Source organism: Rhopilema esculentum, chromosome 7, assembly GCF_057945365.1.
Source record: "Rhopilema esculentum isolate cy_ngs chromosome 7, ASM5794536v1, whole genome shotgun sequence".
Classification (NCBI taxonomy): Eukaryota; Metazoa; Cnidaria; class Scyphozoa; order Rhizostomeae; family Rhizostomatidae; genus Rhopilema; species Rhopilema esculentum.
Genome location: NC_142821.1, coordinates 1,745,894 through 1,765,997, shown reverse-complemented (window position 1 = coordinate 1,765,997; position 20,104 = coordinate 1,745,894). Strand labels below are relative to the sequence as shown.

Below are 20,104 nucleotides of genomic sequence, written 5' to 3'. Positions count from 1 at the left end.
GCAAATGATCTAACAGTGGAATTCTTCACATCTTCATCAATATCAGTTATGGTAATAAGAAAATTTATTAAGTTGGCCCCCAATAATAACCCTTGTGGGATCTTTAACATAGGGGTGAGTGAATCCAGAGACCAGGCTTACAGCCAATTATAAGATTAAACAGTTTTCGAGAAAGAACTTCAAAGTCTGCTTTATCAAAAGCCTTATCAAATATATAGTGTAAATTCAGGCTTTATTCTGATTTTAGTGAAGTTCTCTATTTTCATTCAGTGCTGATAATTCGCTAAGACAATAAGGACTTGTAACAAAACCATGCTGATTTCGATTAAACATATTGAATATTAGTTTCAAGGTTTTTCTCCCCAGCTCTCCACCTTGTATATTGCAATAATGTCAAGGTGCAGGCACCGCGAAGCTATTGGGATAGCAGGGGCTATAGCCCCCCCCCACTTTTTGCAATAATAGGTTAGAGAATTGTTAGAAAGTTTGCTCTAGCGCAACTTTGGAAAGCTTACTCTAACGGATCCAAAGTAGTAGCAGTTTGCCTTGGCTGGAAACCCTTTTTTGTTCATTTTCTTGGTCTCTTTTCTTGTAAAGTCTATTTGCTATAATAATTGATGTCTTCTCTGAATCGTAATGTTTATAAATAAAATGCTTTGAAAAATTTTCGGCAACGCCCTTTTCAGCCCACCCACTTTTAGAAGGGTGCGCAGTGCCTATCAGGGTGTTTTATGTGGAATCGTTTCAGAATCTGGTCAACAGTGTTCTAGGCAATGCAAACTCTTTTACATGTTTGTCTCAAAAGGCTCCACAGACCGTCAGGGTAGTCACTTAGTCCTTTAAAAAAGTTGTCATTAGTCAGGTAAATTTGTTCCGGAGACAAAACCTTCAGTCCTTTGTTTCGAAACAATACCGTCTTAAACCAATCAGTGTTGCAGGGTCATAGCACAGGTGCATTCATAACAGTATCCACAAAGCAGTTTTGTCTGGGACCACACACCTCCCCCCTCCCCCTCAGGGCTTCAAGTGATAATGCGCATGTGCAATGACCCTATAGTGGGGGCTAGTGCATGTCTGGAAGACGGGCATGATTCATCTCCCGAACAGAAAATGTCATGTATTTCAAAATAATGTTGGCTGAATTTTTAGCAAATCCTGATCAGATGAATGGAAACTAAAGAAAATTGCGTTGCAAATGATTCGGCCACATCAGAGTTATCGTGTATCAATTTTCCTTCAGAGGCCCAACATCGGGTTTCAATTTACTCTTAGGTGCTTATTGGCCGTGAGGGTCAGAATTAACGGGGGAGGTCGGATTTTATGTTCAAAATTAACTGGTGGGGGTTCCAATTAACGGGGGGTCTAAATTTTGAAGTTACATATACTGAATACTCGAAATGCACTTAAAATCAGTTTTTTACAGAAACCATATCAACAGAACAAATGATTATGCAAAAAGTTTATAAGCTAAGAAAATTGATAAAACAACAGTTTTTGCCGATAGGAATTATTATGGGCTCGGGTAACTTGCGCACCAAGTCTTCTAAGCATACTTCAAACTTCGTGCCTTCAAAACATTAAGGCGAAATGAATTGTTTCTGCTGCATGATTCAAAATAACACACTGATAAAGGATTAGCTTTCATTACAATTACAAACATTGTATGTGAACCATATTTTACCTCCCAATACTCTCCAGTTTGAGGCATTGCTATGGTTGTGAAACAATCTGTGTCAATAGACACCGAAATATGCGATTCTTCCACTTCATTTGAAGCAGCAGCTTGAAGAAGTGGCAGCCCATCGTTTTGTTCTTGTGTAGAGCTCATTGAGTTCCCTCTTTATTTGTTTGCAATCGATCTTCTTCTTGCCTTTTGATAAGTGGCTTTTAGTTAAAAAATATACGGGGTAAATAAATCGCAGAAGTTTTGATTTTTTTCACTACAGTAATTAATAAGAGCGGAGGAGGGGTTGTGAAAATTTTCAAAAATTAATTAGCGGGAGGGGCGGCAATTAGGCACCTAAGAGTAGACTGCTTTTAGCATAAGAGAAGAAACATAAAAAATCCTTTTTGTGGCATTCTTCCTTTTCTTTTCTTCAGAGTCTATCGGGAATTTTGCAGCTCATTTTCTATATCTACTACTCTATTTTTGCAATCATCCGTTGGAATTTAATGTTTCTCATTTTCTTGTCAACCCTACCCTCCTGTTTAATGGTCTGTCACGTTGAATTCTATTAGTTTTGTTTGACATTTTGGATTTAGGTACAAGCATCTGAGTTATGAGAAGACTTATTGCCAGAGTACCCTCTATCATATTGGCAGGCCCTGAATGTTAGACCTTCCCTAATTCAATTCTCGAATTCTTTTTAACGAAGAGCTGCCTATCAGCTTTCACGTTGTCAAGAAGACTTGCAGCACAACAGCTCTACCCAAGCAACTTTCGATTCTAATAGCCTCAAGTCACTTTGTTCTCTTTTACTACCCAATAAACTAGAGCTAACAGTTAAAAGTGACCCTGCTCACGAGACAAATTAAAAACAGGAATGGGCCACCTGCAGATGCAACGTAGATGGAAAAACAGCTTATGTTTTAATATTGTCCCTCTCAATTTTCTCCAAAAAAGTTGTGACCTAAAATATTTGAAATTGATTAGGCGGGTTGCTTTATTAGAGCTAAATTTGATCTCCATCTGAAAAAAACAACAAATAATTACACACAAAGAGCAACCTTGCTTCTTGTCTGCAAAAGATACTGTATTTCTTTTTACTGTTAGGTTTCAGGTACAATGGTTGACTGACTTTATATAATACATAGCAGGTTGCCAATTCACAAATGAATTTTTAAATATGAAAAGCTAAGCAAATCGTAATTTGCCTGGCCTTTTGATAAATGACACAAAAAATAAACTCAAGTATTTTTTATCTGATAAATCAATTTATTGACTGAAATTGATTGCTCAGCTAAATTTCTCTGGTACAAAGTACTACTGTACTTCCAGCATGTTTAGGATTACTGCAGATGACAGTCTGTTTATTCTCTTGACAGCGTGTCATTTGAAAATTTGGGTACCCCCAGAACACAACTACAAATTTACTTATAACAAACATTACATATGTGTAGACAAAAATAAAAACCCATACAGATAACTTCTCATTAATTATGCACAAAGTACAAAGCAAAAGATACTGTAGCTGAGGTGTCAACCAACTATCCAACCAACCAACCATACCAACCAACCAGTCAACCACTTCAACCAACCAAACAACCAACCAACCAACCATCACCATTTGAAATCTATTTGATATTTTTTCAAGGCTTGTAACCAGAAGCTTAACCAAAGAGGGCAGTATTGTTAGCCATAGTACCTTTAATGGTGAAACACCACATCAAAAATGCAGAATTAAAAGTGATAGCAAAGCATATCATGCAGAATAAATTTAAGCAAGTTAAGCGTTTGTTTTAAAAATTAGACTAGTCAGGATTGTCAATCTTAGATTTCAATAAACATCATGTGAGCTTTGTCTGAAGTACCTCCACTTTTAAGAGTCAAGCAGTTGATTAAGTTTTGCAGGGAAAAGGGAAATCATTTCTCTACTCAATGAGAGTTCCTCCTCAAACACATTGGGCATGTCTGGATGGCTATCACAATACTTGACAATTGCTTCATACAAATCTTTTTCCTTCTGTAAATACTCTGCTTTTATTCTCTTGTCTGGTGATAAATATTTTGAATGCAGTCTTGCCATGTAAAAATGAGAAAGAAGGACACCTCTAACAGCATCATCTTCATATTTTTCAGGTTGCTTGTCCATATGTATATAAGAATCAATAAATCCTTGATAATATTTTATCCCTTGTGCAAGCAACCTGTTAAATTTATTTACACTCTCAGCACTAAGTCTTGAGGGTTCCTGCTCCAATATGGCCTTTTTCAAATCTGCCATGAATGAATAAATTTCTGCAATTTCAAATGTCAACTGCCTGCAAATCTGGAGAAAGTGCTTTGGGTTTAGCTCAATAAGTGGTGCATTTAACAGGTCGATTCTCCGTTTATGCATTTTGCATCTTCTTTCAAAACTGTCATCAAAAAATGCTAGGTATTTGAAAAGTTGGCTTAAATCTTGGTTTATCTCCACAAAATCTGAAACATATCCATCAAAAATATAAAATTCTTTTGCTTTTTGTAACCACTTTTGTCCACAAAGAAAAACATTCCTAGCTTCATCATATGTTTTTACCAGTTTATCAGTAACTTCTTCTTCAAGGGATGTGACCTCAATGCCTTTGAATCTTAGATGCTTCAAATCATCTTCAGAGGATGAATCTTCACTAGCATTAGAAGGTTGCGCCACCATACCAGATTCATCAGAATTTTCAATCTTGAACTCATGGGAAGCTATTAGCAGATTAAGACAATACTTTGCCCAGCATCTTGCGATATCTGCTTCCATCTTATGTACTTTATCCTCTGCCCTTTGTCTCTCTCCTTCCTCATAATTCTCAGGGTTGAATTTTGACAATGCCTCTTCTCCAATTCTTGATGCACAAGCTAAACAGTATCTTGAGAAATTATACTTATCTTTTGTTATATAGTATTGCCCCAAAGTGGCACAGTTTAGTGCCCAGTCTTGAGGGTCATATTGTGCTGTTTCCATCTGTCGCAAGAGGGTGATGTGACAATACTTGCCAGATTCCTCTCTCTTGCCAAGATTACTGTACGATTGTGCTATGTAGTAGAGTGTAAGAGTATGCTGCTTCTCAAACTCTGATTCTCTTTCTTTGGGTGTCGATGCATCCTTTTGTTCATTCATAACTAAAATATCTTTATAAAATAGAGGTGCATTACCCACTGATGCCTTGTATTTTTCATATAGAGCTTCTGCTTCCTGAATAAAGATCAATGCCTTGGTGTGATCTGACCTGTTTGACCATAGAATGCCTTGCTGGCACTTCACTGCAATCATAAGGCTTATGACACATGGACTGTGAGGGTTAAAATTCTTCAGATAGTTCAAACTAGAGTCAAAATGCTCCTCTCCTGTTGGTATTTCCTCAGTTTCAACAAAGTTCACAGCCAATTCGTACTCCAAGGCAGCAAAATAAACTGCTGGCTGCAAAGGTTTTCTGATGCATTCTTCTTCTGAATCCCATTTAACTCCACGATCATCAGCATCATCTCCCTCTCTTATCTGCCCGACATCATTTTGCTCTTCCAGGTCTGCGAGAACATCTTTTAGAATCTTCCTTGCTTCATACTTCGACTTGTATGGATTAGTTTCTGGGTCGTTTTTCGATGCAACATCTGATAGTTCTCGTGCTTTGGAGATATCACTGGATACCTTATCTAGCCAATGTGATAGATTGTGTGCCATTATCCTTAATAATGCGAAAACAATCGATATATTTACTACCAAATCTGAACTACTTTCTCCCTCAAACCGCCTCGCAAAATAGCAACAACAACTTAAAAGTTTAAAATGTAACCTCGCTCGATACATCAGGCCTCGTTTCCGCTCACGGCCTGATCGCCTCCATTTCTTCTACACTGGGGGGAAACCAATGAAGACAAATTCTAGAAGCAGTAAAATTAGAAGAAGAAAAATAGCTAAATACGAGAATGTTGCTTAATATTGTCTTCATTTCGCCTAAATTTTGACTGGATTTATAAATTGCATAATAGTAGAGTCGGAGTCGAATTGAATATGCGATGTGTGTTAATTTGAATTTCTTTTTCTGCTGAAAATCCGTCGAAAAGTGTCACTTGTCAGAACTTGGCCACGAACTACTGTTTTTTTGCTCTGTTCATTAAGCTACTTGGTTAGTTCCCCACGCATAATTTGCTTTACGAGATGCTTGATTGGCAAACAATTGCGAGTTAGTTCTGTATCTGACAGGCACAGCGAAGCCTTTTGGCTAGCAGCAGGTATACCACCCTCCCCCCCCCCCCCCCCACTTTTTTGTAATAATAGGCTAGAAATTTTATTGGAAGGTTTACTCAAACGCAACTTTGGATAGTTAAATCCAATGTAGTAGCAGTTCTTCTTGCCTGGAAACCAATTTTGGTCATTTTCTAGATGTTTTATCTTTTATTACCCTCAAGCTAATTTTATCTTTTTTATAGTTATTGATATCTTCTCTGAACCAGACTGTTTATGAGAATTAAGAAGAAATAGTTAATTTCAGCCCCTTCACTTTTAGAATGGTGCGCGGTCGCTGGTTTCTGATGAAATGAATGACATTTCGCAATAAGAATATAAATTAAAGAACACTACTTGGTGCCGAAATGAGCCATGTATTCTTTTAAGCGCACATGCCTTCTTGGTCACTTGTATCTCAAATCATCTGCAAGCGTTTCGATTATGTTCAATGAATCTTATTTTCTCTCAGAATGAGTGATTGAACATCCAGTCGCCTGTAAGAATCGCTAAAAAGCTGCCATGCACCCCTGTACTTAGGAGTCTCGTTAGAGCGTCTTACCTTACTGGTTAAATGGTTGTTTTAAAAATTGATAAGAAATAAACAAAGTGTGATTTGCATGGTTGTAAGGTATCTGTTAGTTGCCCTTTCGCTTTGGTTTATACCTAAATATTTATAACATAAGACTGCCAATGATTTTTAAAAAGTAGCAGAGAGAAAAAAGAGCCTTGAAGGTGGCCACTAGCTGTTGAAGTACATTCAAGCTTGTTTGGCTAAAGCCAGTTCGCTTTTTGGAACTTTTCAATTTTATTAGAATCCCAAAGAGCTTGCTTGCTCATTTCCCAGCTCTCGACCATTACCCGGACACCTGTAAACTTGTAAAGGGCGGTCTATTATTCAGTCTTAAAACGTGTCGTCTTTTATTGAAAATTCAAACTTCCAATAATTCCTCGGCAAACAAGATAAAAGGCTGCAGTTTTCGACAGGAAATTTCATTCGCCTTTTTACAGGAATCGTCGATCTCCTGGAGTCTGCCTGTTTCATGTTCCAGATTTTACTCTTTGACTTTTAGGTGGTCTGTTTATAAATTGGAAGGAAGCAAATGTAACAGTTTGTGGATCATGTTTACACAGATACCACAAAGAGTCGAACAATTCAACATGTAACTGCAATTTTGTAAACTTTACAAATCCTGAGACGATTGCAGAGACAAAGCTACAGCAAGTGGTATTATAGAATTCAGTAGTGTGAAATTGCCAACACATTGTTTTTTGAATATAGGCTTCTTCAAGACAGTTCAGTTCGGGTAAAGATCCAAGTTTTATAGAAAGTTGCAAAAGGATCTTAGATGGATGGGTGGAAATATGATGCTGTACCTGAAGAAGATGACGAAGAAGAGAATGCAAAAACCAGCATGGATATTGATGAAGTCCAACAGTCTGTGGAAGATACCGTCAACTTAACGATAAGCAGTGAGCCATCAGAAAAAGAGTCGAGCAACTTTGAGCAAAAGCTCGATAAAGATGAAATCAAACACAAAATTTTGACTCTTACAGAGAAGAAGTTGATCTTGAGGTAAATATCAAGGCGACGATGTTGCCGGTTGGTGTTTCTGCCCCGGGTGCATGTTCAGTGATCAATAGTCTATTTCTGCAGGTTTTCGTATACAATATCGCGTACGGAATCATCACGTAATTGATAAATCCGCCACTTCCTTTTAACTTTCTTACATTTGATTATTTAATGTGCTGTATATAGTAAAATCAATTTCATACACGATAACTACAGCGTTTGAACTAATTGCATTTAGCCTTTTGAACAAGTCAATTAAACATTATTTCTTTCGGAATCATCACATTACTAGGGCATCACCATAAGAACCTTTTGCTGTTTCTTGAAAGAAGCATCAAGCAATGTAGGGGGAGAGTGGTAAAATGAGAAATCTCTAGAAATTCTTAATGCTCTCTAAACGCCCCTTACACTAGACCAGGAAATAACCCATGGGCACTTTAAGAAGGTTCCTCGAGAGAAAGCTTGCAGCTCAAAAAAATTAGTAGAATATATACACCTGTTGTTTACATCAATTATACAATACGAACAGATCGCATTATACGGTTAAAAAGCCCCATTTAACCGATTATCCTATGTCTGATTTGCTATCATGAACTTTTGCTAAAGACGTGAAGGACTTTGATCTAGCTGTCAAAATTGTAGTCATGTTTTGTCCCCTGCACACATCTGTACACTATGCACAATATTTGACTCAATTTCGCCATTTGGTAGATCAAACCTGTCCTGGCCTATTTATGATGATGACAGAGTTATGGTTGCTCATTTCATTTTCATTTCATTTTCAACTTATTTATACAGGTTTGCAAGTCAGTGTTAAAATCTTGCTTCACAATTGTCTCTGTGAAAAAGAATAAAATAAAACCTACTTGCAATATAATCTTAATTGAATCATATAAGCAATTACAATCTGATGCATGATCAAAGCAACAATAAAACCAACGCACGAAACTGTTCATGTTGGAGATCTTTTTAAGTTTTTGTCTTGATTTGAAACAATTTTGCTTCTGAGTCAAGAAAGACTTGTGTCCATTGTGTACAAAAATACAAGCCAGTAAAGAGTTGCGAAGAACATGAATTTGGTAGTCTGACAGTTGAACAAAACAACCCGTTAGGTTTTAGCTAACTATTGATGTTTCACTGTAAATTTGTTTCCAGATTGTGGGCCATCCTAATTCTTGAAATAAAGGTGCTGTCGATTTGTCAAAGCACTGTTAGCTACTTTAGGTTGCTACCCTGATTGTAGTTTTTGCAAATTATTCAACCAAGTGGTCCCATAAGTTCCCAATACCGAGCAACAATAGTTTAAATGCGGTTCCACTTTACCTTTGGACGTGCTTTTTTAGCGTACCCAGTGGAACATATAATTTTTCAACAGGCCGAGTGTCCATGAAACTTTGTTCTAGACGTTTTCATATTTGTTATCCTTTTTGCTATGCATATTGCCAATTGTATTAAGAATCCAAGAATAACTACTTATATTACAAAAGATTCACATTGCAGATGAAACTACAAAATAACTCTTACCTTTGCATACTTTACTTAAGCTTGATTTTCGTCCAAGTATTCACATTGAAACAGCCAGGTAAATTTTTTTGCCCTGTTTTCCTGTGATGCGAAAAAACCAGTGATCATGTTATGAAAGATACAATAAAAATAAATGAAGCAGCTGTCTCAGTATCTCTCTGGGACACAAGACGAAAAATGCTCGAAAAACAACTGCCACAACTGCCCAGGCCTAAATGTAGTTTAACTTTAAAGAGCAGGCCTTAGCACTGTTTGAAGATGTTTTTTACACTCTTTCTTATTTGTTTGCATTCTTTTCTTAAATAAAGAGAATTGGTCAAAAAAAGAAATATGAAATTGCAAGCAGCAAGCACCCAGATCTCGTCACTTCAAGTCTCCTTGTCAGCAACTATTGTTGTAAGTCTCTAAGCAAAATATTATCTGATGCATGAATTTTCAATCCAAGATTTTTTATTTTGATAAATATTTAAAAAATTCAACACATACTTTCAGGTATTATCTTATTTCTGTTCGTATTCTTGAAGTAAATTTATCACAGACAATTTTCATCCTTTGCTAAATCCTTGAGTTCTTCAATCATTTTAATACAGCGCCCCCAGATGATACCTACTAAATATATTGATATCGAAATTTTCATTGTAAGTGAATTCAGTGTTATCGATAGTTTTTTAGCTGACTTCTTAGATTCAGCTATCAGCTAACAGCTTCATGTCAATAAAACTATATTTATGCGTTCATTGCTGTTGCTATTTATGAAATATGAAAATGTGCCGTGAGATATAGGAAAGTGTACCAGGCCACCGTAATTTTCTATTACGGTAAACGAAATACAAATTAAGAAGAATACTAGCTTCTAACAAAAAACAAATTTTCTTGATTTAGTGGACAAATAACTATGACTTTTTGTTTAGAGGCTGAAAATAACATACCTGAAAGCAAAAGATGAATCAAAAGGATGGGGAATTTGGCAAGGACACATGAAGAAGATCGGCGGTATGTCTCCTGCCCCTTGGATTTTGAATATATTTGAATGTACGCACATCAATATACAAAAAAAAGGAAGCAGCTTGTGCTGCAGAAAACAATACGAAGGAGTAGTTTAAGATTAGGCTTGCATAACAAGGCTTCAAAAGCGTAACCCACGTAGACAGACACAACCTCACAGGTAGCGTCTGATTTGCAAGACGGGAGGCTGCTCTGGAATTGATTATGTTGTAAATGGATGAAAAGTTTCGTAACTCTTCAGTTCTTTATAAATTGTATCTATACACCCTGTTTGTACGGCCTCTACTTGGCCACTAGTTTCCAGCTTTGAGTTAAGGGCCTTGATTCTATATATCCTCACTGGATAGACACACAAAGAGGCAGTGGCGGGGCCTGGGGCAAAAAACATCTGCGGGGCCCTTGTTTTTACAATTTATTTCTCTTTTCTCAGGTGTGGAGACCTTTTTGGCCTTAATAAGCGCCTGGCCTGGAGCCATGGCCCCCTTGAACCCACTTAAAACCGCCACTGCCAAGAGGGGAGCAGTGGGACCAATACTTAAGGGTAGGCAGCTACAAAATTCAAAATAAATCTCTAACTAAGCTACAATGATGCTGAACCTCTTGAAAATCAGATAACAGGCTCGCAGCTGTAGCTACTGCACTCCAGTTCACCAATATGTACACAAATCTCATAAACTAAATTTGATAAAAGAGAAATCTAACACTAGAAATTAAAAGGCTTTCTGCTTTGCAATCTAAATTTGTTGGCTTAATGTGATTCCCTTTTCATGATATCTCTCCCTAGATTAATACAAACTGACACCCCCACTCCCTCCTGCCCCTCTTATAATGATATTTGGATTGCAGGTCACTTTGGCAACGGCGTTCTATCGTACTTTACATTTCTAAGATGGCTGCTTTACCTTAACATTGCAACTGGCCTACTCACGTTCACATTCATCACCATGCCAACGTTGGCTTTTAAACCAACTATTTGTATGAGACGGTCTGGAAACGAGACAATCGATTCGAACACTTACATAAACAACTCAACAGCAAATGCAACATTGCAGTTTTACCGCCAGAAATCATGCGAAACTGACGATCCCCATACGAAAAACTACGTCTTCAACAAAAACAGCGTTCAAAATGTGATTGATTTCTTTCAAGGAACGGTATGTATCCAAAGATACTGGACCAGTATCTTTGATGTACCCTTCTGGTTGCATCAAAGGACCAAAACAAAGATTTGCTCTGGTACCGTATTTGATTTATTAAACACCCTCTCTCTAACAAACGCTTATCTCCAATAGGATCAATAGATATATGAAATGAAATGAATAAAATGAAACACCCTCCATCTAGCCAAATTTATTTGATAAGCCCCTAACCTTCAATAAACGCCTGGGGGCGTTATTAGAAATATTGCAAAAAAGCAATTTCGTGTATTTATGTTTTTTAAGCATTTGCGAAAAGACATCGATCATTCTGGTGTTGTGCATGGTTAAGATTATAAAGAAATAACGTGTTCTAAAGAAGAAAATAAACCGTGCCATACTGATTATGAAAAATTGAGCACCGTTGTATCTTGTGATAACAATGAGAAAGAGGAACTTTTTGAAATAACAGATGTTGATATGGAGGAGAATCTTGAATGAAATTGATTTAGAAAATGAGGGAAATGATTTTAAGCAATTGATTAGATTTTGTAGTCATCAGATTTAGCCTGGATTGATCTGAAAAATGATCTTGCAGAATACACTTTTCAATAAACGCTCCTCTCTCACAAACACCCCTCTCCAATTGTCGCCCTACATTAAAGTTAAAAATTTTAATAAACGCCCGTACGTTTAAAAGATCAAAAACTGTGTGATGTGTAAATGATGCATGAAGAAATTTACCGATCACTAGGTTCTTCTATACCAACAAAGCTAATTTCATGGACACAGTTGAAAAATTGTAGTAAAATTACTTCGCTAATTTGGAACAAGCCATTTGTCATCAGAGTGCATCAAAACTTCCACTTGCGAACAGTTATTCTGGTTTTCCAAAGCTAAGTTATTATCTCAACCAATTGGTCCTTTACAGTACACATTGCCAACCTGTCGCAAGTTGAAGCACTAACTGGTTTATTCTTCATGTTAAGGGGATAACTCAGGCACCTTAGAGCGTTAAAGAAGTTGAGGGGGTCTAGAAAAGGTGGGGGGTTAAAACTGAATAAAAAGAGGCTTTACTGGTGGTTCATTGTGTAACATTGAAACATCGGGTTTCCCCTGTCTGTTTCAGGTTTATATAGGTAACTTTTTGCAATTTTAAATGCAATTTTCACATTAACGTACCATTTATGCATCCATTTATACAAGGGCTGGACGAATACAACGGTGATGTTTTATGGACGATATGATAACTCTTTTCTGCAAGCCTTCAATGATTGGACATACAACCTCCCACTGGCGTATCTTATGACCTCACTTGGATATTTTCTCCTTTGCCTCTATCTGATGATATCCACGTGAGTAATGTTCCCTTCTTTTGGAAGCAAATACCAACTGATACAAACTTGATGATTTTTTTACTGTACGTTACTGCAGCTATACAAAATATTTGTACTCAATGTTAATAAGCACGTGTTGCTCAGACCTGCCATTGAATTTCGATTGCCTAGCGTGCAACGAAGGCAATTAAAGCAGTGATGTGATTATGAATCCAGCGTGCACCAAAACATTCAATCAATGAACTAAGCTGGAAGACCGTCCTAAGCTGGAAGAACATCGTCTATAGCCATAATCCATTCGTTTTCTTTCTTAGAGGGGCCAGCGGTAGCTGATTGGTCAATCATAAAGAACCAATCAAATGCACCATTCCTCCTCTCCCGCTACTTATGATCCGCGCTGGATAAAAAGTTCACTTTATAAATTTTAGGCATTATTCAACGCTCAAGCTCGTAAGCTAGGGTTCTATTTTCCTTTTTATCGCAATATCTCGCAGTGCCAGAGACTGATTTAATTTCGTGTTCCTATATTACTTCCATCCATTTTTTCTCCATATTTATCACATTTCCATTACAGAGCAGTAAAAACATTTGAGGATGGCTACATTAAAGGCGGTGAATCAAATGCATTTTCGTTCAGCAACACGCTGTTTGGGAGCTGGGATATGTGCATTACAAACGAAGAGACAGCCAACTTGACTTCTGCCAGTATTGCAATGGAACTCGAGGTATTGTCATTTTTATTGATGTTATGTGTCAAAGGTGCCTGCCTTAAACTTCCCTTCTGATTGCTTGTACTTAAAAATATTCTTACAAAACAAACCAAGCTTCATACCATTCTAAACGTCTTAGTGACACATTTCAAAACTTGCACAAAACAAGAACATTTGCCTTCGTTTTCAACCATCGTTAAGGAAGGCAGTATTTTCTTCAAGGGTTTGCATTGTATTAGCTTATGCCTAATAGCGATCAAAATTTTTCTATTCTGTCCCTGGCTTGGACACTAAAATGACATAAACGTTGTTTTTCTTAAAGGCTGCTGTCGAAGACTCTAGACGAGAATCTGAGAAAGAAAGCAGAACAAAGAAGGAAATTTACAAAATCAAAGCTGTTCGTGTCCTTGTCAATGTCATCGTTCTACTGTGTTTGTTTGGAGGAGGCTTCGCAATCTACAAAGCAGTAAAATGGTCGATGGATGTAAGCAATACTTTTGTACTACTGTCCTTTATTTTCTGTGTCATGTGCTGTCAACGTTACTTATGGCCTGATCCTTCTTGGGAATATAAGCATGGTTATACTCAAATTTTGATACGTGATCAATTTTTTATATTTGATACTCACAATTTTTAATTCCAAACATCCCTTAATAAAGTTTACTAGGAGCTATTGAACTCGTTTATTGGTACAGATCATCAAATCAGATCATATCAATATAATTGAGTATATGTTTTATGCTCTGAGGAGTGGGGGATAAAAAAGCTTTTAGTAGTATGTTGTGAAATAATTGCCTTTTTCAAAGCCATTTTCAAGTTCTGCACCGCCAAAATACTGTTCAGATAAATATTTCATTTCGTTTCAAATCATCAGCATCCTTAAGGAACTTAAACTGTCTTCTTTGGACACATCTCTGATCACTAAGCTGGAACTTTCAAGATCCTATGAATGGATTTATGCACTTCATGATAAAACCTTATGTTTTTTCTCCTCCAGGAAACTCAAGTTGATAAAAATGATATCTCTGTGGAAAAGTTGTAACGAACACGATAATATTTAATGATTTTTAGAAAAAACAATGAAGTATTATCACGGATATCTTTTTTTCTTATCTTGTTTTGGATGCAGAAGTGACGAATCGATTTGCAAAGTGATTTTTGCAGAATACGTTAAAATTGCATGGCAACAAATTAGAAACAACAGTCTGATGTCACCTTTAAGTATGCAAAGTAGGAAGATTTCTCCTCTTCAAAGAAAAAGAAAGCAAAAGAATTGACATAGAACAGTTAAGAAGCCCCAATTTCCTAAATAGAAGCTGTCTATTGTTCTTTGATATCTTAGTTTCTTTTTTAAGTTATCCTAACGCTCAAATTTGTGTTTTTTCGTATTTGTAGCAAGGCAAAGTTACGAAATCGACGGAACAAAACTTCAGAACAATGCTTATCAACTATGCGTCGCAAATAACTATCACAGCAGTGAACACAATGTTGCCAACACTGTTTTACAAGTTGTCAGAGTTTGAGAAGATGAATCCTAGAAGAAAGCTTAATATGGATTTAGCAAGGTTCTCTTCTTATTCATTTGGATTCACGAGACTTCGTTAGGTCAATGACTTTGCTTCGTTTCGTAGCAAGCGAGAAAGCTAAGTATTTAAAAAAGAAAAGACTTAAAGCTCTTCCAAGGTTTTCCAGCTGATTTTATAGAAAAAATAATACCACTGCTAGTTTCTTTTTTCAAATGAAACCATTATTCATTATTTGTTCAGACAACTCATCAACATGCACTGCTGTCTTTATCTGATCTCGGTTCTTTTGAAAAAGGATCCACCAGTAACTTTATGTTTTTCAATAGAAGAAGAACCCAGTTAGAGGCTACATGCTAATGAGCCCCAAACCCCCTCCCCTCCCCAAATAGATAAAAAGACTTCATAAAAAACACTGAGTATTAGTGTTTTGTTTCAAAAAATTGCCAATGTTATTCTTAATGCCCGAATACGTTTTCTCGTTCTAAGGACTGTCTTGGTAAAGCTGGCATCGATTTGCGTTTTGGTTGTTTCAATATTTCAAAGAAACAAAAGCGATAAAGTGATAGTAAGTGTGTTCATACATTGACTGCTTCCGATGCAAAATCATGACGTTGTTGTTCATCAGCGATATATGTTGATGATCCAGGCTGAGGAGATATGTCTTCTACTCCTTTGATTGGTCACCATTCTTCCGCTCACGCCACTTTCAATTTGAAATATCGGTATCATCTTCTTCTCACCTTTAGTTACAACTCGACATTTAGACCCCGTTCATTCTACATAGCAAAAGGAACTCTTTGGTTCCGTTCCTGAAAGCAACGATAGGCCTTGCGTCTCCACTAGCCATCTTGGTTCCGTGCTAGTGCGATGCGATGATTCCGTGCGATGAAAAAAGTGGTATCGTGCCCAAACAAGAACGGAACAAAGAGCTCCATTCTTCGTTCTGTAGTGTAAACTGGGTCTTATACTCTGAGGACTGTCCCACGAAAAGTACTAAAGTGTGCTACAGCTTTCTGTGCTATCCTCAAATTTGGAAATTGTAACAGTTCAAGACGATTTAATTCATTTCCACAGTGCTGGGAGAATCTCCTGGGTGCTGAGATGTACAAGCTGATATGGATGGACTTCTTTGTCTCGCTTTTTGTTACTTTTTTCATTGAGTATCCAAGGGGGTATGTCTTTCTTTCCTTCCTACTGTTTTCTGGTTGTTTTCATAGAAGTAGAACGGTGGGGTGTCTGAGCACCTGTGCTTGATTTTGCCAGGTAGAGAAAAGGTAGACATTGACCTAGAATGTAAACTTTTTTATCTTTGACTTTAGTCAAATTGTAATCATGAAGGCTGTCCCCATGTGCACTATTTGCCCCACCCCCTATCCCTACACTTTTGAACTGCTTTCATGTCTTTTGCAGTTTTATAAACAATATATTTTATCTTTTACATTGCAAATATGTCATCTAAACATCACTTTTCATCAGAAGTAGAGAAATCCACAGTGCTTCCTGTTTAAACCTCTGCGAACACAACAAATGCTAGTTTCTTTCATCAAATGCTTTTACCCTAGCTAATAAAGAAATCTCAATATTGTTGCTCTCAGTCTACTTTCCGTCTTCTCATTAGATATATTGGTCGCAACGTGGATTCAGGATGCAAATTAAATGAAAAGATCGGAGTTCCAGAATTCCATATTCCAAATAACGTTCTGACTTTGATATATAACCAAACAATAATTTGGTAAGTCAGCTTACATCGACTCTCGCTTGCCAGATGAGTGCTGTCTCGTAGCCATTGATAAGAAAATCCCGTGTAAACACATTTAGTTACTTCTGCTCTCGTGATGTGACAGCATAAAGCTCTTATCCTTATACGAATCTCTAGATATGTTCTTTTGTAATTATTTTGAAGTATTTACATGTGATGTAATGCAATGCGATGTAATGTGATCTGATGTAATGTAACGTACAAAGACTACCAACAGTTCTGATGGACGGTCTCTGTTGCAGGATTGGTGTATTTTACAGCCCCTTGATGCCAATGATGAACTGTTTGAAGCTTATTATTCAATTCTATATCAGGAAGGTAGGAAAATACACTCCAAAATTATGCAGTTTACGATCATAAGCCAATACTCAAATCGTGAAATGGTTTTAAAGTTAGCTCTTTTAACATTGACTTTTGGTTGAGAGAATAAATACTTTAATCAAACGAAACAATATTGTTTGCATGGAGCCAATTCCCTTCTTTTAGACCAAGATGGCCAATTTTTTCCATTTTATATAATAATTCTAGCAGTGCATTTGACATGAAGACTGTGAGAGGTTGTAGTAAGTTTGTTTGTCTTTGAAATCATATACCAAATTGGCTGAAAATATTTATACAAAGGATTTTAATTTTGTTTGTCAAAGTTGCAGTTTATTTGTGATTTTTTATATGCCTAGGCAAGTCTGATGAAGAACTATGACCCTCCGAAGAAACAATATCGAGCTGGAAAATCGAATTACTTCTTCATGGTGTTGGAGCTGATCGCCTTCGCATTGTCATTAGTTGCAACAGTATACGCAGTAACACAGTACGTCGAGCTATTACCGTTTGCACGCGAAGCTTTGCATAGTGTGCAAGTTATGCTTAGGTTGAGTTTTTTAAAAACATGAACAGTATTATAGTGATATTTAAAAGAGAATTGTTTGTTATTGAGGCAAACAAGATAGGCAAAGGACTAAAAAGAAGTTCTGAATTTATTGAACTTATATAAATTTTTACCAGGTTTGAATGGTCTGAAGTATTTACCATATCAACCGAGGATATGAAAAAGGTCTTAAACTGACAAAGACGAGGATGAGCCTCATTTAGGCTTCTGTTTGCGACGACAAAATACCATTGCCATTAACTATAAAGCCAAGTGCCGTTTTTCTGGGCAGGCGACACTTTCTGAAGAAGTCCTGGCTAAAGGCTTGCAACCATTAAGACGTAAGGTTAAATGTCGAGTCAAAGAGTAAAATAAGTTACTTTTGGAAACAACGAGTATTGAGGCTTGTAAAGTAACATTTATATTATTCTTTTCAAGGGTGACTCCATCATTCGAACATGGCCCTTTCAGGTAAGACAGTCTCGACTTTTTAAAATTGGAACGTAAGCAGAAGTGGCATTTCGACTTCTCAAAAAGTACATTTTTAACTTTATGGGTGCGAGCTACACGATGATTTATTTACATGGCATTTAGGGAGTAAGTAAAAAGAATGAAATATGCGTAGCAATAGCTACGGGAAGCGTTTCAAAGGCGTGTGTCACATGTAGGCAAAAAAGGGACACCTCTGTGCGCTGTGCATGCGTATTTAACCTCTGTTCTTCAAAGTAGGCCGCACGTCCCCCCAAAAGGAGTTTACCAGCCATAGTTTTTACTTTCAGGGGATTCGAGAAGATGTACGACGTCATACTGCTGGCCATTGCTGATTTGCCTGATATATACAAATACGTAATTTATATGATCTTCTCACCGGTTGTTCTTATGTCCGTATTTCTCCTTTTGTGGTAAGTTTCACTCTTTTCATGGTATTCCTCACTCGCGTTATCAATTTTCAGCCTATAATGGTGAAGTGAACAAAATTAGGCCAACAAACGATTATACATTTTCAGAAAAAAACATTGATGTTGATGACGACGAATATGGATGCTATTGATTATGATGATTATTATGTGATGATGGCAATCGTGATGATGACGATAACGATGATGATTATTATATTTACCCATCTTTTTTAGCCTTGCTGCATACTTCTTTCATGCAATGTACCGAGCATACTCCAAGAGTGCAAGCAACCTACAAAAAAGACTGCAAATGGTTCGCATACCCCAGTTCTCATGTTTTATCATTCTCTAAGTAGCCTGTCAAAATCAATGTCTATAAAAACTTTATTTATATCCTAAGCCTATACAAATCTTCAACAAGGTCGGAGTTTAACATACGCGCTTATGCACACGTACGTGGGTCGCCTCTATGTCACATGATTGGTATATATGAAGATCCAAAAAGGATTTGTATATGTGAAGTATTGTACGGTTGCGTGTTGATCATATTACTCACAAAACTCGTACATGGGACGCCTCTATGTCACATGATTGGTATATGTGAAGATCCAAAAAGGATTTGTATATGTGAAGTATTGTACGGTTGCGTGTTGATCACATTACTCACAAAACTCGTACATGGGACGCCTCTATGTCACATGATTGGTATATGTGAAGATCCAAAAAGGATTTGTATATGTGAAGTATTGTACGGTTGCGTGTTGATCACATTACGCACGAAACTCGGAGTAGCAACCTAGCACCGTCCTGTTCTATACACCAGAAGCATGCATAGCTCTGCCTATACGACATAACGAACTTTACAACAGATGGCAAACAGTAATTTTTATACGTGAAGAATTAAAAGTAATAATACTTGCAACTGGATCATATGTTGAAGACTCTGCAACTGATCTGCTGAATTGAATCTACGCTGAAGCCGCCATCTTCCCTTCTTATTGTGCTATTTTAACATATCTCTTTCGGAAAAAACTTAGACATCCAAGATTTCCTCAATTCTGATTAGAGCAATTATCGCAGAAGATACTAAAGATAAAGGGCTTGTGACCGATTGCGCTCTTAAAGTGTATCTGACTTTTGCGATTTGATCTGATAAGCCACCTGTTTTATAAACTTCGTTCACTTGGGACTATAGTTGTCAAACCTCAAGGATAACTGCTATATTCGGATAAATAGCACTTAAAACATAATGTATAGGGTTACATAATATTGAAAAAAGAATGATATCACTTGGTAACAATATAATTAATATAATATTGACAGAAAATGATTTCTTTTTTAGGAGCAACAAGAAAAAAAGAAGCTACTGAAAGAACTTGCTGGCAGCAGATCGAAACAAAAATGTTTTGACCTGGTGGAAGATGGCCAAAATATCCATGAATGTATAGAACTTGAAGACATAGAACAACCAGAAGCTTCTAAATCCGAAAATGCTGGAGAAGAGGATTCTGGAAAACATTAGTCATTTGTAAATTCAGAGCCTTTTTATGAATACTCGGAAAACTTAAATAATATGAATTGGAATAATATCAAGTTTAAATATAAAGTTGCTAAATAATCATCCCTCATCATGATTTAAAATAGAAAATTCACTGTATTTAAGCGTACTAGAGATTTTTGTAATTAAAATTCTAAATTGTCAGTATTTGAGTTTTTTAGTAGATGGAAGCCTGTAAAATTTCAAATATCAGCCACACAGTTTTCCACAAACCCATTTAATGTAACTTGAAAAAACTTTTAGATTCTTTATTGGTTGAAAAAAATGATTTTCGATAAAGATGTCATATCAAACCTG

The 20,104-nt window shown here is 36.8% G+C and overlaps 2 protein-coding genes across 2 annotated transcripts; one reads left to right on the top strand and one right to left on the bottom strand.

The window, feature by feature from the left end:
* Positions 1–3,402: 3,402 nt before the first annotated feature.
* Positions 3,403–5,750, bottom strand: LOC135683987 (KIF-binding protein). Its single transcript, XM_065199420.2, has one exon. The coding sequence runs from the start codon at positions 5,496–5,498 to the stop codon at positions 3,540–3,542; it is 1,959 nt and encodes a 652-aa protein (XP_065055492.1). The 5' UTR covers positions 5,499–5,750; the 3' UTR covers positions 3,403–3,539.
* Positions 5,751–5,974: 224 nt separating this feature from the next.
* LOC135683985 (transmembrane channel-like protein 7) lies at positions 5,975–20,043 on the top strand. Its single transcript, XM_065199414.2, has 17 exons — positions 5,975–7,491; positions 9,321–9,408; positions 9,924–10,005; positions 10,864–11,171; positions 12,360–12,508; positions 13,065–13,215; positions 13,523–13,684; positions 14,596–14,765; positions 15,213–15,291; positions 15,801–15,898; positions 16,345–16,458; positions 16,728–16,803; positions 17,163–17,293; positions 17,789–17,821; positions 18,130–18,252; positions 18,484–18,562; positions 19,592–20,043. Exons 1-17 carry the CDS (start codon positions 7,265–7,267, stop codon positions 19,769–19,771), a joined length of 2,250 nt encoding a protein of 749 aa, XP_065055486.2. The 5' UTR covers positions 5,975–7,264; the 3' UTR covers positions 19,772–20,043.
* Positions 20,044–20,104: the final 61 nt, after the last annotated feature.

What these genes read in the sequence shown, in the direction of transcription:
- LOC135683985 (XM_065199414.2), top strand. Translation starts at nt 7,265, where the DNA reads ATGGATGGGTGGAAATATGATGCTGTACCTGAAGAAGATGACGAAGAA. An exon ending in TTGATTTCTTTCAAGGAACG is followed by an intron (nt 11,172 to 12,359) that starts GTATGTATCCAA and finishes CATTTATACAAG; the next exon opens with GGCTGGACGAATACAACGGT. An exon ending in TTCATTGAGTATCCAAGGGG is followed by an intron (nt 15,899 to 16,344) that starts GTATGTCTTTCT and finishes TCTTCTCATTAG; the next exon opens with ATATATTGGTCGCAACGTGG.
- LOC135683987 (XM_065199420.2), bottom strand. Translation starts at nt 5,498, where the DNA reads ATGTATCGAGCGAGGTTACATTTTAAACTTTTAAGTTGTTGTTGCTAT.